This window comes from Thalassophryne amazonica, chromosome 1 (genome assembly GCF_902500255.1).
Source record: "Thalassophryne amazonica chromosome 1, fThaAma1.1, whole genome shotgun sequence".
NCBI lineage: Eukaryota > Metazoa > Chordata > Actinopteri > Batrachoidiformes > Batrachoididae > Thalassophryne > Thalassophryne amazonica.
The window spans coordinates 51,450,669-51,477,465 of record NC_047103.1 but is presented as its reverse complement, the minus strand read 5'-3'; the positions used below and the strand labels follow the sequence as shown (position 1 = coordinate 51,477,465).

The following is a 26,797-nucleotide window of genomic DNA, read 5'->3' as shown; positions in this document are numbered from 1 at the left end:
AACAAAAACACAGTCACCTTGGTTCAATACTTGCATGACCTCCAGCATAAGGCTAGAGGTCTATAATGGAAATGGTGTAGTTCAAAATTAGAAGTATTCTACCTTGCGTGGCATGATGCTATCTTAGACTATAAGCATGCACTACTGGCTACAAAGCAGACCTATTACTCTGAAGCACAACCTGCTTATTTGATCCTATACCAACAACCTGTGGCCCACTCTTGGGCCGACTGTGCTGAAAATTGTTAATCTCTCATTAACATCTGGATCTGTTCCTAAATGTTTCAAATCTGCAGTGATTAAACCATTACTTAAAAAATCTAATCTTGACCCTATTGTATTGAAAAACTATCGACCAATATCAAATCTATCATTTTGCTCTAAAATTCTGGAAAAAGTGGTTTCACGGCAGCTCGTGGACTACCTTACTGAGAATATTCTTTTTGAGCCACTGCAGTCTGCTTTTAGAAAATATCATTCCACAGAGACAACTGTCACTAAAGTGGTGAATGATCTTCTGCTTGCAATGGATTCGGACACCACTACAGTTCTGGTGCTGTTAGATCTCAGTGCTGCGTTTGATACCGTGGATCATCATATTCTACTTGATAAGCTGAAGAATCATTTTGGGATTACTGGAACTGACTGCCCATGCATGGTTGATGTCATACTTGACCAGTCGTTCTCACTGTGTTTTATACTATAACACTACCTCTAACCTTAGTGACATGAAATTTGGGGTTCCACAGTGGTCCGTCTTAGGCCGCCTGCTTTTCTCCCTTTATATAGCACCCCTTGGGCACATATTGCAGCATTTTGGGGTTACCTTTCACTGCTATGTTGATGATAGTCAATTATACACGCCGATAACTGCTGGTAATTTCATCCACATAAAATCCTTAGAAGATTGCCTTGTATCAGTGAGAAGCTGGGTGTCTAGCAACTTCCTACTTTTAAGCTCTGATAAGACTGAAATGATGGTTCTTGGTCCAGTGAGACATTGGCATCAAACTGACCAGTTAAGCCTAGGCTTGTGTGTCATACATCACACTGACAAAGTGAGGAACCTTGGGATAATTTTTGATCCTGCGTTGTCCTTTGACCTCCACATTAGAAATATTACGAGGACTGCTTTCTTCCACCTGCGAAATATTGCGAAGATTCATCCCATCCTGTCTATGGCTGATGCTGAGACCCTGATTTATGTGTTTGTCTCTTCTAGATGGGACTACTGCAATGTTCTATGTTCTGGTTTACCACAGTGGAGGATTAGGGGTCTCCAAATGGCTCAAAATGCCGAACCTTTCACACGAAGCATAAAGTTTGACCACATTAAACCCATTTTGCCATCTCTTCACTGGCTTCCTGTCCCAGTGAGAACAGATTTTAAGGTTCTGCTACTAGCCTATAAAACTGTCGACGGACTGGCACCTCCCTACCTAGCTGACCTAATTAAACCCTACGCACCGGCCCAGGCTTTGCGTTCTCTGGGTGCAGGACTACTTAGTGTCCCTAGGGTGAATAAAAAGTCTGAGAGTCACAGAGCTTTCTCTTATTGTGCCCCTGTTCTGTGGAATGATCTCCTTGTGTTAATAAAGCAGTCAGATTCTGTAGAGACTTTCAAGTCCAGAATTAAGACACACTTATTTTCCTTTTCGTATGGCTAGCATACTGGCATAGTATGGTACTATATTTTTACTCTTTTCATTCATTTTATTAGGAAACGGAGCATGCTGCGGCCTCAACTTTATCTAAATTCTGGATCTTTAGTGAAGCTTAGGGCTAGTGGCCGGCGATCACCTTAGTATTTCTTCTGTTTTTCTTGTTGCTTAATGCTGACAAATTACACTGTATTTGTTGGCTTTCTGATGCTAGATTGTTTTTTTTCTTTTCTCTCTGTTTGACGTGTGGCTCCATCCAGAGAGGGGTGTGGTATCTGTTCCAGAAACCCTCCTGTCAAGTGCACCGGCAACATTTCCTGTATGTTAGTTTTGTGAACTGTTTTGTAATTTATGTCTGTAGCATGGCCCAAGCAGAGGGTCACCCCTTTGAGTCTGGTCTGCTTGCGTTTTTCCTTACCATTGTTGCTCTGGGGGTTGGTAAGGTAGACCTTATTTGTGTGAAGTGCCTTGAGGCAACCTTGTTGTGATTTGGCGCTATATAAATACAAATAAATTGAAATTGAAATCATCTATTGTTTAACTAATTTATCAAGGAGAAATTGAATGGACTGATTTCAGTTTCTTGAATGTTTTTTCCTCCAAACTGTTTGTTGCTCCCCCGCCAAACACACAAGAAATTTCTTATTGTCCATGGTTCTTCTTCCTTGTAATTACCAAGGCAATCATAGGATGAGTGAACTCAGCAAAAATTCTATAATTAACTGTCAATTCTATAAGTGACTGCATATTCAACTCTGAAATTTTGGATTCTGATAAATACAGCTAGGACCATTGAACCTCCTATTGTGAGACGTGTTTGTGTCTTTTAACATGCATAATGACCATAACATTAAATGACATTAAGCTGAACGTGGAGTGTTATTGTTGATTACAGGCTCCCGGTGGCCACTAATGCCACTGATGCTTGTATTTAAAACACTAAATACACCTGAATAAGCTCTAATAAAAATAATAATTCGCTACCGCTCAACTGTAGATGTATATTTTTGTACAAACTCAGTACCCTGAAAACTGGCTTGAGAATTATATGCATTTATGAAGGGACTTCATAAAGCTCCCAGCATTACGGCAATGCAGAAAAACTGTTCTTGCATTATTTTTCAACATAGTCCCCTTAACTTCAAAGCACTTGGTCCACCGATGTTCAAGCTTCACTATTCTTTCACAGAAAAAGGTCACATCTTGAACATCCAGATACGAGTATTTTTGTTTGCAGGTGAGACCGAGAACTGTTTGAAGCACAATCGTATAGAAACACCAGGCATCACGCCACGTTAGGCCTTTGCAGCCTCACTACCGGGCTAAAGGTGACATCAACTTTCATAAAATGGATCGTGAGGAAAAAACAGAAAGTAAAGCACTGGTGTGTGTGTGTGGGGGGGGGGGGGGGGGGGGGGGGTGTTGATGATGTGTGTTTTGATGACTGTGCCCAGATATGATGTACAGCGTCACAGTTGGCTTGGCAAGATACAATGAAAAACCTTCACAAACACACACAAACCACTGTTCTGCCCAAGACTGGAAAAGCAAACCCGTATAGGCGAGCCACACACCGTTTTTACGTGTTTGTGACTGTTCACACCCAAGCCCACAGCAGCTTTGCTGCCAAGGCTGCACGCTGCGCAGCTGACTGGTCTGTGGTATACAACTATACAGCCCCAACACACACACACACACACACACACACACACACACACACACACACACACACACACACACACACACACACACACACACACACACACACACACACACTCTGAAGGAGTAAGAAGATGGAGAAAGACATACAGAGCCCCCCACCCCTGCCTCTACCCATGTCCATACTTGATGTAAACCAGATCTCCAACACTACTGGAACCCTGTAGCGCTTCATTGGGTCTCAAATGGGGCTCAGTCATAGTTTATATAACTACATAACTCACATCAGACACACAACATGAGCTTTTATTTTCATAGACTTTTAACAGGTGGGCTGGAACTGTGTTTGTCTCTCCTTCAGACCTGCTCTGCATTCACAGAAAAACTAATAATAAATAAATCAAACCTGTTTGGCCCAGTGTCCTTTCCTGAATGTTGAAATCTCCTTCCAGAGCCAGAGCCCAGATCCTTCCCGACACCCCCCCCGGCTGCCTGCCACTCTCCCACAGCACGACTGCCGCAGTGAGCCAGGGGTCAGCACTGGGGGAGCCAAAACTACTATTATTTCTGCATGGTGACCCAATAGTAAGAATGACAAAGTTGGGGGAAGATGAAAGTAAACAGAAGAAAAGAGGTCTGCTCCTTCTGGTTCTTGTTCCTTTCAGTAAGTCCTCCTAATTCTTTTCTGTTCTTTTTGTGCTTTTTCATTCCAGTACTTCTCTTTCTAAATCCATAAGAGACCCAACATATTGAGCAACATACACACTGAACTCTGGCAGTGAGCAAAGAGAAAACAAGGGGAGCAAACAAGATAAGCAAAAAACATTAACCTTGATTTTGCTGAGCTGACCTTAAAAGACTGTGTGCTCGGTTTTTGAGGTAGTGAGATGCCTCAGAAGAGCTTTTGAAGTCATGATGTGGTGCTACACCTGCTGCACCACTGACCGGAGAACATGGACGCCTATGTATTAGAGACCCAAGAGCTATTCTGTTTTTCGTTTTTTTTTTTGTTTTTGTTTTTTTTCTCTTTGTAAAGAAATTCTTGTACAATCTGTAAAAACCTTGTAACTGTTAGAATGGCCTAAGCAGTGGGTCACCCCTCTGAGTCTGGTCTGCTTGAGGTTTCTTCCGCATTATCACCAGAGGGAGGTTTTCCTTACCACTGTCACCTGTGTGCCTGCTCAGGGGGTTGGTAAGGGTAGCCTTTACTTGTGTGAAGCAACGTGAGACAGCGTTGCTGTGATTTAGAGCTATACAAATAAAATAAATTGAATGGAATTGAATAAGGTCACTGTGTATGTCAATGCTGATACCTTTGCAAGAAAATGAAGGTCCATGTCTTTAGGGTCCTGGCTCTTCCTTTCTTGTTGTATGGTTGTAAAACTTGGACAATAAAAGCTGACATGAGATGATGACTGCATGGCTTTGGTATAACTGTAGGTCTCTTCAGATGATACTTGGGTACCACTTGAATGTCTTGATGTGAAATGAAGCATTAGTGAGAGATGAGGTGTACTACTTGTACAGTGAAGGAACATCAGATTTGACTTTGGCCATTGACACATTCCTCAGGGCAGGATCAAGGACGCAGGTACCTCAGTGCCGATGATCCCAGCAATTAGAAAAGACAGAAGGTGTGCCCATGTACAGTATCACCTGGTTGCAGCACATACATGGTCACTTTCAAGAGGTGAGGATGGATTAGTGTGCCTGGGTGGTTGCCAACCAGAAACGCAGATGGTTTCATGGTGTGTGTGGATGCACATGGTCCCAGACCTTCCCTGACCTGAGCTTAAAAGGGTCAAATTGTGCCAAATCTAGTTTAATTTACTTTGCCTGCAACACATTTCAAAAAAAGCTGGGACAGTGGTATGTTTACCACTGTGTTACATCACCTTTCCTTCTAACAACACTCAATAAACGTTTGGGAACTGAGGACACTAATTGTTGAAGCTTTTTAGGTGGAATTCTGTTGTGTGGGCCGCCAGAAGAGGAGGTACTGCTGGCCCACCACCAGAGGGCGCCCTGTCTGGAGTGCGGGCTCCAGGCACCAGAGGGCGCAGCCGCCTCACAGGAGCAGCCAGGGTGACAGCTGTCACGCATCACCTGCAACAGCTGTTACCAATCATCTGATCGGCAGGAGTATATCAGCAGGACGACGTCTCCACCTCTTTGCCGAGATATCGTTCTACCTGGAAGGTAATATTCTCAGCTGACTGCTTGACAGTAACCTTTGTGATTTTTGTGAGTGATTGCAGACTTTTTCTCCAACGAGAGGTGGAGGTAGCTTCCCTGCCGTGCAGGTTGCTGGGTGCAAACGCGCCCACGTTTAATTGTGTTCTTGTTCCTCGCCAGCAGTACCAGGTCCGACACGCAGAGGCAGTGGCCACCTGGGAGTTCGGGACTTGGCGGCTCCAGTATTCCCGGGGTCCTGTGGCGGAGGAAACCGTGTGGTTCCGGTTCTACTTTGGAGAGGCGTCTCCTATCTTCGAGCCTGCCCACACGACACCTTTGTGAATTGAATTTTGTCCATTGTTGTAATCTGTTGTATTTGTTGTGCACGTTCGCAACAGTAAAGTGTTGTTATTTGACCTATTCCATTGTCCGTTCATTTGCGCCCCCTGTTGTGGGTCCGTGTACTTACACTTTCCCAACAGAATTCTTTCCCATTCTTGCTTGATGTACGACTTCAGTTGTTCAACAGTCCGGAGTCTCTGTTGTCATGTTTTGCGCTTCATAATGCACCACATTTTCAATGGGTGACAGGTCTGGACTGCAGGCAGGCCAGTCTAGTACCCGCACTCTTTTACTAAGAAGCCATGCTGTTGTAACACGTGCAGAATGTGGCTTGGCACTGTCTTGCTGAAATAAGCAGGGACGTCCCTGAAAAAGGCGTTGCTTGGGTGGCAGCATGTGTTGCTCCAAAACAGCATTGATTGGGCCATCACAGATGTGTAAGTTGCCCATGTCATGGGCACTAACACATCCCCATACCATCACATACAGTATGCTGGCTTTTGAACTTTGTGCTGGTAACAATCTGGATGGCCTGTTTCCTCTTTTGTCCAGAGGACACGATGTCCATGATTTCCAAAAACAATTCGAAATGTGGACTCATCAGACCATATCACACTTTTCCACTTTGCACCTGTCCATTTCAAAAGAGCTCTGGCCCAGAGAAGGTGGTGGAGTTTCTGGATGTTGTTGATGTATGACTTTCACACTGCATGGTAGAGTTTTAACTTGCACTTGTAGATGTAGTGACGAACTGTGTTAACTGACAATGGTTTTCTGAAGTATTCCTGAGCCCACTGTGTAAAGATCCTTTACACAATGATGTCGGTTTTTAATGCAGTGCCACCTGAGGCATCAAAGGTCACGGGCATTCAATGTTGGTTTTCAGCCTTGCCGCTTATGTGTTTAAAGTTCTCCAGATTCTCTGAATTTTCTGATTATATTATGGACTGTAGATGATGGAATCCCCAAATTCCTTGCAACTGAACATTGAGAAACATTGTTCTTAAACTGTTGGACTATTTTTTCATGCAGATGTTCACAAAGTGATGATCCTCGCCCCATCTTTGCTTGTGAACAGCTGAGACTTTTGGGGATGCTCGTTTTATACCCATTCATGAGTGTCCAGTTTCCAAACACTTATTGAGTGTTGTTAGAAGGAAAGGTGATGTAACACAGTGGTAAACATATCAATGTCCCAACCTTTTTGAAACGTGTTGCAGGCATCCATTTCAAAATGAGCAAATATTTGCACAAAAACAATAAAGTTTATCAGTTTGAAGATTAAATATCTTGTCTGTGGTATATTCAATTGAATATAGGTTGAAGAGGATTTGCAAATCATTGTATTCTGTTTTTATTTACATTTTACACAACGTCCCAATTTCATTGGAATTGGGGTTGTACATGCTCTGCCAGACATGCCCATTGACGGGGTGAACACACCAACGTGGACTTCGGGAGACAGAAAGAAGAGAAGAGATGCAGTCCAGAATAAGAGAAGACATGTTTAGCAGCACCTCTTTTCATCACTGCCGCAACTTTTTGGTTAAAACCTTTTTTCTATTTTAAGACACTTTATGGGTTTTATACAAATTGTAACTAAATCACTGATGTGAAACATACTTGTGCTGCTACAACTACAACCTGCCTTCCCTCACCCACTCTTTTGGGGGATACTTTTGACCTGTTTTATCTGGGGGGTTTTCCACCTATAGGCGTGTTTTGGATCAGAGTTGTTCGTTGGAGTAGTTGATAGTCTATGACTAGAGAACACTATCTGCTCAGCTTTGTGGGAGGTGATGGTCAAGTGGATAAGCATTGGGCTTGAGACCAGAGGTTCAAATCCCAGCCTGACCGGAAAATCACTGAGGGCCCTTGGGCAAGGTCCTTAATCCCCTAGTTACTAATCTGAGGCAATATTGTAAAGCGCTTTGAGCGTCTGATGCCGATGGAAAAGTGCCACATAAATGCAGTCCATTTACCCTGTTGCCTTCCCCATCTTCCCCTTCTGTCTCACCTGTGTGGGTCGCCGGTACTTCCTACACGCGGTGACATGAGCGATGACACTGGCGTGGCTCTCCTTGCTTACATTGATGCCATTCACCTTGATGATGCACTGGCCCGGGTGGAGGCCAGCGATGGCTGCCACCGTGCCTGGACAGAGAGACAAGGAAAGCAAAGAGGACATGCTTCAAGGACAATAACAGCGTCACGTTATCGTGCAGGTGTGAGCTGACCAGGATAAAAAAAACCACCAATGAATTCCAAAATAACTGTCACGTCTTACACATCCTGTTCACAAAACTGGGTTGAATAGAATTGCTTTTCTTTTTCCTTATATTTACAACTTTGCTTCCTGTTTTGGCAGCTTGGGAGGAATGTGAGAAAGAGCGTGGAGTGGAGGGAAGTTGTTTATCGAGGGCAGAGGAGGATTCTGTTTGAGAGATGTGATTTAGACCAGAGAGGTTCCAAGGTTTACAACTATCAGGCGGAAGTGCACAGCAGACTTCCTTCATTCCTTCATTTGTTTGAATAGCGGCCTTGATGCACCATGCATGCAGTACAATGTAACATACACTCACAGGCCACTTTATTAGGTACACTTGTTCAAACACTCATTAAGGGCCCCTTCACACATAGTGCAAAGTTTGGTCAAATATGGCGAAACAGCGAGAACCATTTCAAATTAGCACACCATGAAATATCATGCCGACGGGCAGGCATGCACGATCCCAGTGCAAGAGTTCAAGCACGCAATGTTGTCTTTTGAGCAGGAACACAGTGCGAGGTGCACCACATCCTGCCGCTTATGTGGAATCAATAAAAAATAAAAACCAGCTGCTACCTGTGGGAACACATCGTGCTGCTTATGTGGAAAAAAAAAATACCACCCACAGGACTCAAACCCACACCTTCCAAAACCTCTGATTGCCAGTCAGAAACTTTACCACTGACCTGTCCTTTGAAAGCTGCGGGAACCTGCCTCATATCAGGAAGAACATGGAAGTATTACAAAAAAAATTTAAATCATACACCATATAAAAACACCGCATTTATCAAGCAGGCAATACAAATATGATCCGTCTGTTCCTCTGTAGATGACCCATGGTCACAGACATACAGTCATAAAATGACATGAATGAGAAGCAATGTGCCCTGATCATGTCTACATCTGCTGGTCCGGTGCATCCAGTAGCCCCGCACGCATGTCCTGGCCGACTCACATGCCTTGTGGACGGTGTGCCGCAGCTGAGATACCGCGTCATGTGGAACATAGCTCACGTGGGTCAAGTGACAGTCAGATCCCCCGTTGCATGTACTGATCTGACAGTCCGTTTCAGCCTGGGGGGGTAGCCTGTCAATGGGCTGCAACGTACGTGTGCTCGCTCGCTGCAGCCCGTCGCCACGGCAATATATGTTTTTACTTATGCCCACATGAGGGCAGCAAGCAGACACACACACGTCAAAGTGGGTAGTTTTTAGCTCATGTCTGTCCAAACACAGTACATGTTGTCGAGCTGGGATGTCCAGATCCACAGATCTCCACAGCTGCTTCTGTCCACGGACACACCTCCTGTCAGTTTAGCGCACACACCAAAGCTACTCTCATGGGGAACTTAGATAAGTTTCAATGCCAGCCCGACAATGATTGTTTGCAGTGTCTATTGTCGTGTTAATGCTGCGAATGGCCACACCTACCACGAGAGGGATCGATAGACTCGTACACCACACACGCTGTCTTTCAGCCGCTGGTGTAGCAACAGTTGTACGAGGCGTTCAAGGCAGGGACGATTTTGCATGTTTTGCACACGAGTCCTGCTTCATGTGCACTTTGACCAAACTTCACACAAAGTGTGAAGGGGCCCTTAAACAAATATCTAAACAGATGACCATGTGGCAGAAACCCAATGTATTTAGGGAAGTACACATGGCCCAGAAGTTCCAAGAAATATCAGAATGATGAAGAACAGTGATTTCAGTGATTCTGAATGTGGTGTTTGCTGCAGGTGTCTGAGAAGCTAGTTTGATGATTTCCAAAACTGCTTATCTAGAGGGATTTTCACAAGCAACCATCTCCGAGGTCCAAAAAGGTGTAAGCTCTATATAGGCTCTGAGGCACTTTGGACATCTTTTCATCAGTACTTTGTCTCTGAGGATGAGATCAGGACTTAAGCACACAGTAGTTTTGTGAGTAACCACGTCTTGAAGAAAACGTGCGTGTTCATACAAAGCACATTTTACCTTTCTATCCCTCTTAAATTGCTTAAGAAAAATAGATTTAATTCCCCAGAGTGCAGCCAGATCAAGCCATGCATTGTTTGTTTTTGATTAGAGCCTCTATGGCACCAGCCCTGACAATGGTGCTGCTAAACCTGCTGTGTTTGGCAAGACGACGGACAGAACGTGATGAATTAAAACAGACGAAACCGCTGTGAGTTTCTGCATAAGAGAGATGCAGAACAGGTAAGAAATATGCAAAAGTAACTGATTGTCTAATTCCTGGTGTTGTGAGCATCATTAATAAACAAGCTCAGCTACACAGAGAGCATGAGGGGGTAAATTAGTGTCTTGTGGCCAAGTCACGCACATCTCCTGAGATCAGCATGGCAGCTGCTTAGCAGCTGTGTCAAAATATCAGAGGTTCAACAGGATGCCTCTTCCTGACAAAACCGGAGAGCTCACGTGATATAGGGTGAAGAATCATACCTCTGCCAACAGCATGGACCACAGAAGGACCAAAGCCGCGGATTTGGAAGCCCAGCCCATCAGCTGAGTCTGGAATCTTTACTGTCCTGGAAATAGATGACAGGTAAGGAAAAGGTAAGGCATTAAGAGACATTCGTGAGGCTAAAAAGGAATATATTTAAACAGCTTCATGACTGAAAAGTGAAAGTGTACAGTGCATTCACAAAGTTTTCACAGTGCTTCACTTTTTTCACATTTTGATATGTTACAGCCTTATTCCAAATTGGAGTAAGTTTTCTCCCTCAAAATTCACAAAACGACATAATGACAACATGAAAAAAAAGTTTTGTGAAATGTTTGCAAATTCATTAAAAATGCAAAACTAAGAAATCACATTTACGTAAGTATTCACACCCTCTGCTCAGTACTTTGTTGATGCACCTTTGGCAGCAATTACAGCCTCATGTCTTCTTGAATATGGTGCCACAAGCTTGGTGCACCTATCTTTGGTCAGTTTTGTCCATTCCTCTTTGCAGCACCTCTCAAGCTCCATCAGGTTGGATGGGGAGTGTCGCTGCAAAGCCATTTTCAGATCTGTTCAGAGATGTTCAATCAGATTCAGGTCTGGGCTCTGGCTGGGCCACTCAAGGACATTCACAGAGTTGTCCTGAAGCCACTCCTTTGATATCTTGGCTGTGTGCTTAGGGTCATTGTCCTGCTGAAAGATGAACAGTCGCCCCAGTTGTAGGTCAAGCTCGCTCTGGAGCAGGTTTTCATCCAGGATGACTCTGTACATTGCTGCATTCATCTTTCCCTCCATCCTGACTAGTCTCACAGTTCCTGGCACTGAAAAACATCCCCACAGCATGATGCTGCCACCAACATGCTTCACTGTAGGGATGGTGCCTTGTTTCCTCCAAACATGGTACCTGGCGTTCACAACAAAGAGTTCAATCTTTGTCTCATCAGACCAGAGAATTTTGTTTCTCATGGTCTGAGAGTCCTTTGGGTGCCTTTTGGTAAACTCCAGGCAGGCTGCCATGTGTATTTTACTAAGGAGTGGTTTCTGTCTGGCTACTCTACCATACAGGCCCGATTGGTGGATTGTGTCAGAGACGGTTGTTCTTCTCCTCTCCACAGAGGAATGCTGGAGTTCTGACAAAGTGACCATCAGGTTCTTGGTCACCTCCCTGACTAAGGCCCTTCTCCCCTGATTGTTCAGTTTAGACAGGTACCCATCTCTAGGAAGAGTCCTGGTGCATCTGAACTTCTTCCATTTACAAAAGATGGAGGCCACTGTGCTCAGTGGGACCTTCAAAGCAGCAGAAATGTTTCTGTACACTTACCCAGATTTGTGCCTTGAGACAATCCTGTCTCGGAGGTCAACAGACAGCTCCTTTGACTTCATGCTTGATTTGTGCTCTGATATGGACTGTCAACTGTGGGACCTTATATGTAGACAGGTGTGTGCCTTTCCAAATCATGTCCAGTCAACTAAATTTACCCCAGGTGGACTCCAATTAAGCTGTACAAACATCTCAAGGATGATCAGTGGAAACAGGATGCACCTGAGCTCAATTCTGAGCTTCATTACAAAGGAGTGAATACTTATGTAAATTTTTATTATTTTTAATAAAGTTGCAAAAATTTCCAGTCAACCTTTTTCACATTGCCATTGTGAGGTATTGAATGTAAAATAGGGTGGTCCCGAAGAACAAACTTCAACTTTTCAAGATGTGCATTCATTTTTTGGTTTCTTTAAGGGGAAAAAAATAAAGTGGGTGAAATTTCATGCGATTTGAAAAATATTAACTACTACCACCCAGCTCCTGTTTTTTGTGATGTACGAGTGACATTTTGAGTTATGGACTGGATATATTAGTTCATTCGTGGCAAATTGTTATGTGGGCCGCTGAAGAGGAGGTACTGCTGGCCCACTACCACCAGAGGGCGCCCTGCTTGGAGTGCGGGCTCCAAGCACGAGAGGGCGCCAGACCCTGAGGAAGTGACAGCTGTCACTCATCACACCAGCTGTCACTCATCCACACCACTATTTAAGCCGGACTGCAACTCCACCTCCCCGCCGAGAAATCGACTACCATTAAAAAGGTCATTTCTCTGCTGACTGACACTTTGTGTGTATAACCTGAACTTCTGTTGCAGCCGTTTTCCTGGAGTGTTGCCTTATCTGGAGGATTGGTGTTTGGTGTGACAGCGACAGCTTCCCCTCACACCCCATCTCAGATAAGTGGTTGACCAGGAGCTGCACGAGTGTGTGTGATTTGGAGGTGGAGGTGCTCCCTCCTAACTGTGTATGGACTGTGAATTACTGAGTGTGCGGACTCACACTCATACATCTTATCTCTGCTTTCTGCCAGCAGTACCAGGGTCGACAGCTGAAGACAGAGGCCACCTGGGGACTCGGGACTTGGCGGCTCCGGTGTTCTTCAGACCGTTGGTGGTGGAAGCTGTGTGGGACGCGGCTTCTCTCTCGTCGGGGGTCTTCTATCTTCGAGCTTGCCCACATGTCACCTGGTGTTTATTGACTGTGCAAATTTCTATACATTTAGTTGTGTATTATCACAACATTAAATTGTTACTTTTTGGCTTACTCATTGTCCGTTCATTTGCGCCCCCTGTTGTAGGTCCGTGCTACGACACCTTCCCAACAGGATTTCTCGGCCATCGTCATGGACTCCGAGGGGCGTCAACCCGAGTTTGAACGGCCAATGGAAGAGCCAGGAGCGCAGGCGTCAGCGGGAGGCGTGTTGAGTGAGCTGCAGCAAATCTTAACCGCCTTCACGGCTCGGCTGGATTTAGTGGCCGAGCAGAATGTTCTCCTTAACCGGAGGGTGGAGGCTCTCACCGCCAGGGTGGAAGCGCGCGATCAGGGCGCTGCTGCAGCCACTCCTCTGGCTGGTCCTGGGCCCGTAACAGACGTTCCACTGGTCGTTCAACGACCCCCCCCACCGTCCCCTGAAGCATACATAAGCCCTGCGGAACCGTACGGAGGCTGTGTTGAGACAAGCGCAGATTTCCTCATGCAGTGTTCGCTCGTCTTTTCACAGCGTCCTGTCATGTACGAGTCAGATGCCAGACGGGTGGCTTATGTTATTAGTCTGCTTCGAGGAGAGGCACGCGCCTGGGCTACGGCGCTTTGGGAGCAGAATTCACGGTTCCTAACGTCTTATGCTGAGTTTATACGGGAGTTCAAACAAGTTTTTGACCATCCCAACAGAGGCGAGACCGCTTCGAGCGTGCTGCTGTCAATGAGACAGGGGCGCCGCAGGGCAGCCGAGTATGCAGTCGACTTCCGCATCGCGGCAGCGAGGTCCGGCTGGAATAACGTTGCGCTCCGCGCCGCCTTCGTAAATGGACTGTCTCTGGTCCTAAAGGAGCACCTGCTGGCTAAGGAGGAACCGCGGGATTTTGACGGGCTTGTCGATTTGGTTATACACTTAGACAACCGTTTGAATGAGCATTGTCGGGAGCAGGCCGGGGGGCGTGACCGGGCACGAGCCGTCCCTCCCCCTTCCGGTTCCGAAAGGGTGACGTCGTCCCCACGCTTCACTGCCAGAGAGCTCCGTGTGGCTACAGCTCCCCCTGCTGAGGAGGCTATGGACACGAGCAGGGCCAAAATAAAAACAAACGTCAGACAAAGGAGGCTGGCCCGCGGGGAATGTTTTGTCTGCGGCTCTTGTGAGCATATGCAGAAGGACTGCCCCAAAACGGTCAAACTACAACGCCCGTCCTTAGAAACTGGGCTAAGGGTGGGTCATAACACGCACGCGGGGAAACCCCGCAAATCTGCACGAATCCCAGTAACGATCCTTTGTGGGGATTTAACCCTTCACGCCCCAGCACTGGTAGACACGGGGTCGGAAGGGAATCTGCTAGATAGCAGATGGGCAAAGGAAGTAGGGCTCCCCCTGGTGGCTCTGCCGGCACCATTGCAGGTGCGAGCACTAGATGGCACCCTGCTTCCATTAATCACACATCAGACACAGCCAGTGACTTTGGTTGTGTCTGAAAATCACAGGGAGGAGACAGTGTTCCATGTAACACCTTCTACCTCCCGAGTGATATTGGGATTTCCATGGATGGTGAAGCACAATCCCCGGATAGATTGGCCGTCCGGGGTTGTGACGCAGTGGAGCGAAACCTGCCACCGGGAGTGTTTAGGATCCTCGGTTCCTCCCGGCACAACGGCTAATGAGGAGGTTAAAGTCCCCCCCAATCTATCGGCGGTGCCAAAGGAGTACCATGATCTGGCTGACGTTTTCAGCAAAGATCTGGTGCTCACTCTTCCCCCGCACCGACCGTACGATTGTGCCATCGATTTGGTCCCGGGCGCTGAGTACCCGTCCAGTAGGTTGTACAACCTCTCACGTCCGGAACGCGAATCAATGGAGACCTACATCCGGGACTCTTTAGCTGCCGGGCTGATCCGGAACTCCACCTCCCCGATGGGTGCTGGTTTCTTTTTTGTGGGTAAAAAGGACGGCGGACTCCGTCCATGCATTGATTACAGAGGGCTGAAGGAAATCACGGTTCGCAACCGATACCCGTTACCTCTGTTGGATTCAGTGTTCACGCCCCTGCATGGAGCCCAAATTTTCACGAAATTGGATCTTAGAAACGCGTACCACCTGGTTCGGATCCGGAAGGGAGACGAATGGAAGACGGCATTCAACACCCCGTTAGGTCACTTTGAGTACCTGGTCATGCCGTTCGGCCTCACTAACGCCCCCGCGACGTTCCAAGCTTTGGTAAATGACGTCTTGCGGGACTTCCTGCATCGGTTTGTCTTCGTATATCTGGACGATATACTCATCTTTTCCCCGGACCCTGAGACCCATGTCCAGCATGTACGTCAGGTCCTACAGCGGTTGTTGGAGAACCGGCTGTTTGTGAAGGGCGAGAAGTGCGAGTTCCACCGCACTTCTTTGTCCTTCCTGGGGTTCATCATCTCCTCCAACTCCGTCGCCCCTGATCCGGCCAAGGTTGCGGCGGTGAGAGATTGGCCCCAACCAACAAGCCGCAGGAAACTACAGCAGTTCCTCGGCTTTTCAAATTTCTACAGGAGGTTCATTAAAGGTTACAGTCAGGTAGTTAGCCCCCTGACTGCCCTGACCTCCACCAAGGTCCCCTTCGCCTGGTCGGATCAGTGCGAAGCTGCGTTCCAGGAGTTGAAACGCCGGTTCTCGACTGCACCAGTTCTGTTGCAGCCTGATCCTGATCGCCAGTACATAGTGGAAGTGGACGCCTCTGACTCAGGGATAGGAGCCGTGCTGTCCCAGAGCGTGGAGGCTGATAAGGTTCTCCATCCTTGTGCCTATTTTTCCCGCAGGTTGACCCCAGCTGAACAGAACTATGACGTCGGCAATCGGGAGCTCCTCGCGGTGAAGGAGGCTCTTGAAGAGTGGAGACACCTGCTGGAGGGGGCATCGTTGCCCTTCACGGTTTTCACGGACCATCGGAACCTGGAGTACATCCGGACCGCCAAGCGGCTGAACCCCAGGCAAGCCCGCTGGTCTCTGTTCTTCGGGCGCTTTGACTTCCGGATCACGTACCGCCCCGAGACCAAGAACCAAAAATCAGATGCATTGTCCCGGGTGCACGAAGAAGAAGCCAAAGCGGGGCTGTCGAACCCCACCGAGACCATCATCCCCGAGTCCAATGTCGTGGCCACCCTCACCTGGGACGTAGAGAAGACCGTCCGGGAGGCCCTGGCAAGGAGCCCGGACCCGGGGACCGGCCCCAAGAACAGACTGTACGTCCCACCAGAGGCAAGAGCTGCCGTATTGGACTTCTGTCACGGGTCCAAGCTGTCCTGTCATCCCGGAGTGCGAAGGACCGTGGCAGTAGTCCAGCAGCGCTTCTGGTGGGCGTCCCTGGAAACCGACGTCCGGGACTACGTCCAGGCCTGTACCATCTGCACCAGGGGCAAGGCAGACCATCGGAGGACTTCGGGACTCCTCCAACCCCTGCCGGTGCCTCATCGCCCCTGGTCTCACATCGGCCTGGACTTCATCACAGGCCTCCCGCCGTCCCAGGGCAACACCGTAATTCTCACGATAGTGGACCGGTTCTCCAAGGCGGCCCACTTCGTGGCCCTCCTGAAGCTCCCGACGGCCCAGGAGACGGCAGACCTCCTGGTCCACCACGTCATGCGGCTGCATGGGATACCATCGGACATCGTTTCAGATCGTGGTCCCCAGTTCTCTTCGCAGGTGTGGAAGAGGTTCTGTAAGGAGCTGGGGGCCACCGTGAGTCTCTCGTCCGGGTACCACCCCCAGACAAACGGCCAGGCAGAGCGGGCCAACCAGGAGCTGGAGCAGGCCCTTCGATGCGTCACCTCCGCGCACCCGGCGGCCTGGAGTCACCATCTGGCCTGGATCGAGTATGCCCATAACAGCCAAGTTTCGTCTGCTACCGGCCTCTCCCCTTTTGAGGCATGTTTGGGGTACCAGCCCCCATTGTTCCCGCTGGTGGAGGGAGAGGTCGGTGTGCCCTCGGTCCAGGCCCACCTCAGGAGGTGCCGCCGGGTGTGGCGGACCGCCCGCTCTGCCCTGTTGAAGGCCCGGGCGAGGGCCAAGACCCATGCGGACCGCCGGCGTTCCCCGGCCCCCACATACCAGCCCGGACAGGAGGTGTGGCTTTCAACAAAGGACATCCCTCTCTGTGTGGACTCCCCCAAGTTGAAAGACAGATACATCGGACCATTCACAATCCTCAAAATCATCAACCCGGCCGCAGTGAAGCTCCAACTCCCAGCTTCACTGCGGATCCACCCTGTATTCCATGCGTCCCGTATCAAGCCACACCACACCTCGCCCCTCTGTGCACCTGGACCTACGCCGCCTCCTGCCCGGCTCATCGACGGGGAGCCTGCTTGGACAGTCCGCAGGCTCCTGGACGTCCGTCGTAAAGGCCGGGGGTTCCAATATCTGGTGGACTGGGAGGGGTATGGACCTGAAGAACGCTCCTGGGTGAAGAGGAGCTTCATCCTGGACCCGGCCCTCCTGGCCGATTTCTACAGAAGACACCCGGACAAGCCAGGTCGGGCGCCAGGAGGCACCCGTTGAGGGGGGGGTCCTGTTATGTGGGCCGCTGAAGAGGAGGTACTGCTGGCCCACTACCACCAGAGGGCGCCCTGCTTGGAGTGCGGGCTCCAAGCACGAGAGGGCGCCAGACCCTGAGGAAGTGACAGCTGTCACTCATCACACCAGCTGTCACTCATCCACACCACTATTTAAGCCGGACTGCAACTCCACCTCCCCGCCGAGAAATCGACTACCATTAAAAAGGTCATTTCTCTGCTGACTGACACTTTGTGTGTATAACCTGAACTTCTGTTGCAGCCGTTTTCCTGGAGTGTTGCCTTATCTGGAGGATTGGCGTTTGGTGTGACAGCGACGGCTTCCCCTCACACCCCATCTCAGATAAGTGGTTGACCAGGAGCTGCACGAGTGTGTGTGATTTGGAGGTGGAGGTGCTCCCTCCTAACTGTGTATGGACTGTGAATTATTGAGTGTGCGGACTCACACTCATACATCTTATCTCTGCTTTCTGCCAGCAGTACCAGGGTCGACAGCCGAAGACAGAGGCCACCTGGGGACTCGGGACTTGGCGGCTCCGGTGTTCTTCAGACCGTTGGTGGTGGAAGCCGTGTGGGACGCGGCTTCTCTCTCGTCGGGGGTCTTCTATCTTCGAGCCTGCCCACATGTCACCTGGTGTTTATTGACTGTGCAAATTTCTATACATTTAGTTGTGTATTATCACAACATTAAATTGTTACTTTTTGGCTTACTCATTGTCCGTTCATTTGCGCCCCTGGTTGTGGTTCCGTGCTACGACACCTTCCCAACACAGATTCTGTTACATCTGCATCAGGTTGCATGTTTGAGGCATTCAATGTCAACATGGACTTCCTTATCAAGGACCCTTCAGAGTGAGAGGATGACCCCTCATTCCAGTCATCACAGCAGGTCCTGGATAACAATGCTGCTCAGCGAGGAGTTGCACTTATCCAGGATTACAATCAGATCCTAATGAAGGATGAACAGCAGCGCCAATACCTGCTGCAAGTTGTTGAGTGACATCGACATCAGTTCCCTGAGGCAAAGAAAATCAGAACCAAACGCCACTCCCCGTGACTGTTTGTTTTCACCAAATAGGTGGACAGTGACATTTAGTACTTTTTTCTCTCCTGTATGGTCAGTTAAAGAAGAAAGGATTGTTGTTTTGATTTGTATTTCATTTATGAACAGGTACATTACTATTGTTGGTTTGCACTAATATGCTTAACCATTGCAATTTCCACCCCACACAAGGCAGTGGTTAGAATAGTTATATCTAGGGATGGGTATTGATAAGATTTTATTGATATCGGTACCATTATCGATTCCGTTTATCAATCCGATTCCTTATCAATTCTCTTATCGATACCTATTGTGAATTTTCTGTGTACTAAAATTAGGCTTTACAGATTTTCTATGTCAACAACATTTTATTGAGTCTTAAAGTAAATAAATATCAAACTGGACACTGGATCCTTGGTCTCTGGACATAAATAGAAATAAACAAAATCTGCAGTTTTTGGCAAAAGCATTTCCTTTCAGACATTATTGGCATGAATGTCTTTCCATACCTCTGAGCTGAGCTCTTGCAGCTGGCTGCGCTGCATGTCAAGATGTAATTCATAAAAAATGCAGGACGTCTCATTTTGGGAAATGTTTTAGTCAATTGTAGTTTATTGTCTGTATTACAACGTTTGGAAAGAGGTGTCATTTTATGATGCTTTGAAGTTATTAATTCTGACTGGACTCTGTCTTGGCAGAGAGCGGCGCAGTGTTTGGAGCTGTGCCAAAAGAACAGAGGACAAGTCTCATTTCTTGACTGCAACAAGTCAAGAGTCCCAGTTAGCAATTTTAATCCACACAAAAGTGGATCAAAGAACCAACGAGCCAGCAGATCGAAGCACTGCTTCATTGGTTCAAGCTTCAAAGTGAAGTTGCGCCGCAGAAGCGGTTGTTTACAGAGCCGCTGCAGGGTCTGCAATCAATGTAGAGAAATGATCATTTTCCTGACAAACACCCTCAAAAACAATGGTCGCTCTGAAGAACAGATAAGGGAATTGTTAAGTAAAAAGGCTATTGATGTCGGTGGTTCGAATCAATTTTTAATGATACCCGAAAAAAAACAGTTCTCGATACCCAAGCCTTGTCGTATCAAAATAAAATTTTGCAACATGCATCAAGATGAACAATTCTGTCAGGAAGCCCCTTAAGAAAGTCACATTTTTGGCATACTGTGGAGGACCACCCTAGTGTAGAATTTTAAGGAACAAAATGAATTTCATCCATTTTGGATTAAGGCTGTAACAAAAAAATGTGGAAAAAGTGCAGTGCTGTGAATACTTTCTTGATTACTGTACACATGGACTACTGCACAACCACACAAAAATGTCACTCACTCTCTTGGCTTTGTGCTGACTAAAACCCTGAGGGGACTATTGCTGTTACAGCACTGCCTGAGGAAAACTTCCACTTCAGAGAATGGCCTGAGAAATACCAGGTCTCCATTAATGGCGTACAACTTCTTTCCCACTTCAAGACCAGCCATCTATAGCACAACAGAATGGAATTATAACAAGAGACACAGAAATTGTCTTGTGTCCCTACCCAGTTATAAATATCCTGGATTGGAATACAAATGTATCCTTGCAACACCCTAATTAACATGTAGGCATGATACATACATTACGAGGTCTGTTAGAAAAGTATCCGACCTTTTTATTTTTTTCAAAAACTATATGGATTTGAATCGTGTGCGCTTGCATCAGCCACCTCGAACCTTCGTGCGCATGCGTGAGTTTTTTCACGCCTGTCGGTTGCGTCATTCACCTGTGGGCAGGCTTTGAGTGAGCACTGGTCCACCCCCCTCGGCAGATTTTTATTGTTTAGGAATGGCGGAGCGACTGCCGCTTTGTTCCATGAAAATGGAATGTTTCCAGCTGGCTGTCTGGCAGAGTTTCTGAAAAAAATTTCATGGAACAAAGCGGCAGTAGCTCAGCTGTTTGCTGAAAATGAAAATCCGCTGAGGGGGCTGGACCACTCCTCCCACAAAGCCTGCCCACAGGCGAATGACACAACCGACAGGCGTGAAAAGACTCATGCATGCGCACGAAGGTTCAAGCTTGTCTGATGCAAGCGCACGTGATTAAAATCCATAGTTTTTGAAAAAATAAAAAGGTTGGATAGTTTTCTCACAGACCTCGTATAAATACAAAGTCTCTTATCAAGCATTCTTGAGTCAAACGTGTTGGAGTGATTCACACAAATGAGCACAATAGTTCACACATTCATATGCTTGTTTATGCAATTGCATGTGTACCACCATAGTGTATGTACATTCTAAATATAAAGTGTTGTGCTTGCTGCCTCACTCCCCCTCCCTTCCTGTTTTTCTCTGGCTGACTCATGGAGCTGACTGGACTTACCTGACTGCAATCAACCACACCTGTATTAATACCTCTACTCTTCACTCAGTGACTACGTTTACATGCAGCCAATAACCCTTTCATAACTGGAATATTAGCAATAACCCGGTTGCGCACGACCATGTAAACACCTGCAAAAACCCGAATATGCTCATATTCCGGTTTTTAAAAACCCGAATATGACCCCTGGGTTACTCCTTTTCTAACTCAAATATCAGGTCATATAAACGCGCATCGGAATATCCCCATAGAAAGGAACACTATTTTGTGTTCTGCGCATGTCCTATCCGCAAGGAATCTTGGTCTTTTGAGTACGGCAACTACTTGTATGCGGCACGCATAACCCACCGGACACCACAAGCAGAGGTAAACAAGCATGGGGAAATCCAGACGCGGCAGCACAGCACCACACTTTTGGAGCGAGGAGGAAACCGAGTACTTTATTAGTATCGGGAAAGACATGTCTTTTATTGACTTTTTATTGACTGATTTTTATTAAACCCTCCAAATCGTGACTATCCAGGGTTGGGACCAGGAAACAGAGTTGTAGTCTTACACACCTCTCTGCAGCTTCTCTCCTCCTGCCATCCCCCCAATACCCCATCCCCGTAGAGACGGTGCCTGCTCCCAGACCACCAATAACCAGCAAAAATCTATTTAAGCATAAAAATTCAAAAAGAAAAAATAATATAGCACCTTCAACTGCACCACAGACTAAAACAGTTAAATGGGGTCTATTAAATATTAGGTCTCTCTCTTCTAAGTCCCTGTTAGTAAATGATATAATAATTGATCAACATATTGATTTATTCTGCCTTACAGAAACCTGGTTACAGCAGGATGAATATGTTAGTTTAAATGAGTCAACACCCCCGAGTCACACTAACTGTCAGAATGTTCGAAGCACGAATCGAGGAGGAGGAGGAGCAGCAATCTTCCACTCCAGCTTATTAATTAATCAAAGACCCAAACAGAGCTTTAATTCAGTTGAAAGCTTGACTCTTAGTCTTGTCCATCCAAATTGGAAGTCTCAAAAACCAGTTTTATTTGTTATTATCTATCGTCCACCTGGTTGTTACTGTGAGTTTCTTTGTGATTTTTCTGACCTTTTGTCTGACTTAGTGCTTAGCTCAGATAAGATAATTATAGTGGGTGATTTTAACATCCACATAGATGCTGAGAATGACAGCCTCAACACTGCATTTAATCTATTATTAGATTAAGTTGGCTTCACTCAAAATGTAAATGAGCCCACCCACCACCTTAGCCACACTTTAGATCTTGTTCTGACATGGCATAGAAATTGAAGACTTAACAGTTTTCCCTGAAAACCCCTTTTTGTCTGATCATTTCTTAATAACATTTACATTTACTTTAATGGACTACCCAGCAGTGGGGAATAAGTTTCATTACAGTAGAAGTCTTTCTGAAAGCGCTGTAACTAGGTTTAAGGATATGATTCCTTCTTTATGTTCTCTAATGCCATATACCAACACAGTGCAGAGTAGCTACCTAAACTCTGAGTGAGATAGATTATCTCGTCAATAGCTTTACATCCTCATTGAGCACAACTTTGGATGCTGTAGCTCCTCTGAAAAAGACAGCCTTAAATCAGAAGTGCCTGACTCCGTGTTATAACCCACAAACTCGCAGCTTAAAGCAGATAACCCGTAAGCTGGAGAGGAAATGGCATCTCACTAATTTAGAAGATCTTCATTTAGCCTGGAGAAAGAGTCTGTTGCTCTATAAAAAAGCCCTCCGTAAAGCTAGGACATCACTAACTGAAGAAAATAAGAACAACCCCAGGTTTCTTTTCAGCACTGTAGCCAGGCTGATAAAGAGTCAGAGCTCTATTGAGCCGAGTATTCCTTTAACTTTAACTAGTAATGACTTCATGACTTTCTTTGAAAATAAAATTTTAACTATTAGAGAAAAAATTATTCATAACCACCCCAAAGACATATCTTTATGTTCGACTGCTTTCAGTAATGTTGGTATTTGGTTAGACTCTTTCTCTCCAATTGTTCTGTCTGAGTTACTTTCATTAGTCATTTCCTCCAAACCATCAACATGTCTATTAGACCCCACTCCTACCAGGCTGCTCAAGGAAGCCCTACCGTTAATTAATGCTTCGATCTTAAATATGATCAACCTATCTTTATTAGTTGGCTATGTACCACAGGCTGTTAAGGTAGCAGTAATTAAACCATTACGTAAAAAGCCATCACTTGACCCAGCTGTCTTAGCTAATTATAAGCCATTCTCCAACCTTCCTTTTCTCTCAAAAATTCTTGAAAGGGTAGTTGTAAAACAGCTAACTGATCATCTGCAGAGGAATGGTCTATTTGAAGAGTTTCAGTCAGGTTTCAGAATTCATCAAAGTACAGAAACAGCATTAGTGAAGGTTACAAATGATCTTCTTATGGCCTCAGACAGTGAACTCATCTCTGTGCTCGTCCTGTTAGACCTCAGTGCAGCTTTTGATACTGTTGACCACAAAATTTTATTACAGAGATTAGAGCATGCCATAGGTATTAAAGGCACTGCGCTGCAGTGGTTTGAATCATATTTATCTAACAGATTACAATTTGTTCATGTAAATGGGGAGTCTTCTTCACAGACTAAGGTTAATTATGGAGTTCCACAAGGTTCTGTGCTAGGACCGATTTTATTCACTTTATACATGCTTCCCTTAGGCAGTATTATTAGAAAGCATTGCTTAAATTTTCATTGTTACGCAGATGATACCCAGCTTTATCTATCCATGAAGCCAGAGGACATACACCAATTAGTTAAACTGCAGGAATGTCTTTCAGACATAAAGACATGGATGACCTCTAATTTCCTGCTTTTAAATTCAGAAAAAACTGAAGTTATTGTACTTGGCCCCACAAATCTTAGAAACATGGTGTCTAACCAGATCCTTACTCTGGATGGCATTACCCTGACCTCCAGTAATACTGTGAGAAATCTTGGAGTCATTTTTGATCAGGATATGTCCTTCAATGTGCATATTAAGCAAATATGTAGGACTGGTTTTTTGCATTTGCGCAATATCTCTAAAATTAGAAAGGTCTTGTCTCAGAGTGATGCTGAAAAGACAATTCATGCATTTATTTCTTCTAGACTGGACTATTGTAATTCATTATTATCAGGTTGTCCTAAAAGTTCCCTGAAATGCCTTCAGTTAATTCAAAATGCTGCAACTAGAGTACTGACAGGGACTAGAAGGAGAGAGCATATTTCACCCATATTGGCCTCTCTTCATTGGCTCCCTGTTAATTCCAGAATAGAATTTAAAATTCTTCTTCTTACTTACAAGGTTTTGAATAATCAGGTCCCATCTTATCTTAGGGACCTCATAGTACCATATCACCCCAATAGAGCGCTTCGCTCTCAGACTGCAGGCTTACTTGTAGTTCCTAGGGTTTGTAAGAGTAGAATGGGAGGCAGAGCCTTCAGCTTCCAGACTCCTCTCCTGTGGAACCAGCTCCCATTTCAGATTAGGGAGACAGACACCCTCTCTACTTTTAAGATTAAGCTTAAAATTTTCCTTTTTGAAGAAGCTTATAGTTAGGGTTGGATCAGGTGACCCTGAACCATCCCTTAGTTATGCTGCTATAGACTTAGACTGCTGGGGGGTTTCCCATGATGCACCCAGTGTTTCTTTTTATTACCTCTTTTTGCTCTGTATGCACCACTCTGCTTTTAATCATCGGTGATTGATCTCTGCTCTCTTCCACAGCATGTCTTTTTCCTGATTCTCTCCCCTCAGCCCCAACCAGTCCCAGCAGAAGACTGCCCCTCCCTGAGCCTGGTTCTGCTGGAGGTTTCTTCTTGTTAAAAGGGAGTTTTCCTTCCCACTGTCGCCAAGTGCTTGCTCATAGGGGGTTGTTTTGACCGTTGGGGTTTTTCTGTAATTATTGTGTGGCTTTTGCCTTACAATATAAAGCACCTTGGGGCGACTGTTTGTTGTGATTTGGCGCTATATAAATAAAATTGATTTGATTTGACTGTAGAAAGTACCAAGATAGTGACATTTACGAGAAGGTGGCCGAAAAGTTATGCAACGCAGGATCTGCACGAACGTCAGACCAAATCAAGCACCGGTGGAAGACGTGCATCACTGTTTTGATGGGGATATTCCAAATGATACCAATGACCATGTATACAGGAGTAACTCTGTCTGCTTAAGCATGTAAATGGGTTATTCCTAATGATTCAGAAACTGGAATATTGACCTTATCCCGAATATTAACGGCATGTAAACGTAGTCACTCAGATGTTGGAAACTCAGCTTGCCTTCAGGGTATCTGGCTTCAGCTTGGTGTCTTATGCTTCTCGTTTTCCCTGGTTTTTGCCTACTGACCCTGTTCTCTGTGTTTTCAGATTTTGGACTCAATCAGCTTGGTCAGCCACCTGGTCCTGCTCTGGTTCAGCTTTAGCTACCTGGTTTGGGAGTGCACCTTCACTGCAGCACCCTGGCTTGTCTCTCCCTCCTCCAGTGCTTGGTTCATCTGTTCATTCCATTTTGCATTATATTCACTTGTAAAATAAATTGTTATATTTTTCCTACTCCCGGTCTAGTTCCCTGCATTTGAGTCCTAACCTCTGTCTTGGGTGTTTTCACCATAACATAAAGTCTATGTCATAAAGTATTCTCGAGTTATAGCAGTTAGAAAAGGATACATCATTCAAATGAATATGCAAATCTATCATCTATGCAACAAATAATGCAATACTCAAATCAGCTCAATTATTCCCCAGGGGGTACACTGAGTGTCAATATCAAGTATCTATCTTGTATTGTTAACTTCTGGTGTTTATAGTACAAATCAATTCATCTTCATTAATATGCATCTTTATGCATGAAATAACCCAAGTACTCCCCAGGGAGTAACCACGGTGTAAGTATTAAATGTATATTGTGTATTGTAAACAATACATGACAGACAATGTACATTACTATATATGCAAATGCCTGTGCCAAATAACCTGAACATCTAATAGCTCATATGATCATCTCATTAGTTCTTCTATGTTAGCAGCTACTGTGTAAGTATCAAATGTCTGTTCACAACATAAATCACTTCATCATTGCGTACATACTTATAGTACAAAAACACTGAACACTGAAAATAGTTTTTTAAATTATTCTTCTTGCATTGTGTGTTACAGTCATGTCTCAAGTTCAACAACATAATTTTTACTACAAAACAAAATATTCCCAGATATATAAATAAATATTAAAAGTGTGTCCTCTCTCTGTCTCCCTCAATCAACATTCATATGATGTGACGGCCTTTATAGGAGAGCAGCTGGTTTCTCTTGTGGGTTTCACTGAATATTACCCACAGCACCAGTTTCTATGCAATCCAGGCCTTCCATGGCTAAACTGCACTACTTCAGGCCTGGAGAGAATTATGCATCAATGTGCTCAGATGGATCACACTTGCCTTGAAATCCCTTTGTCCTAATTTCAAGTTGCAAATTAAAGCCAAAAACAAAAGACAGAAAAATCCAGCTCCCTTTAATCTACCAAGTTAACGCATGAAAAAAAAGCATCTAATGTCAGCATGATTGTCCATTACTGTCAAGCAAGTTTAGTCTGAGAGCAAACAGTGAGGTGGGTTACATATACATCTAATGACTACTGACTGAACCAGTTTTACAGAAAAGGCTTTTGTTGACTGATAGTGTTCTGCTGTGGAGGCATCACAGCTTTGCTAGTTAACTTGAAGAAAGCACATCAGAATCTGCACACTGACAA

General features: G+C 45.7%; 1 protein-coding gene across 1 annotated transcript in view; it reads right to left on the bottom strand.

Moving 5' to 3' along the window:
- prex2 (phosphatidylinositol-3,4,5-trisphosphate-dependent Rac exchange factor 2) overlaps positions 1-26,797 on the bottom strand; it is a 432,315-nt gene that overhangs the window by 202,752 nt on the left and 202,766 nt on the right. Inside the window, exons 18-20 of the mRNA XM_034169827.1 lie at positions 20,002-20,150; positions 10,545-10,630; positions 7,855-7,991 (exon numbers count right to left, since the gene is read on the bottom strand). Coding sequence (XP_034025718.1) covers positions 7,855-7,991; positions 10,545-10,630; positions 20,002-20,150 — 372 coding nt within the window. The remainder of the gene's footprint in view (positions 1-7,854; positions 7,992-10,544; positions 10,631-20,001; positions 20,151-26,797) is intronic.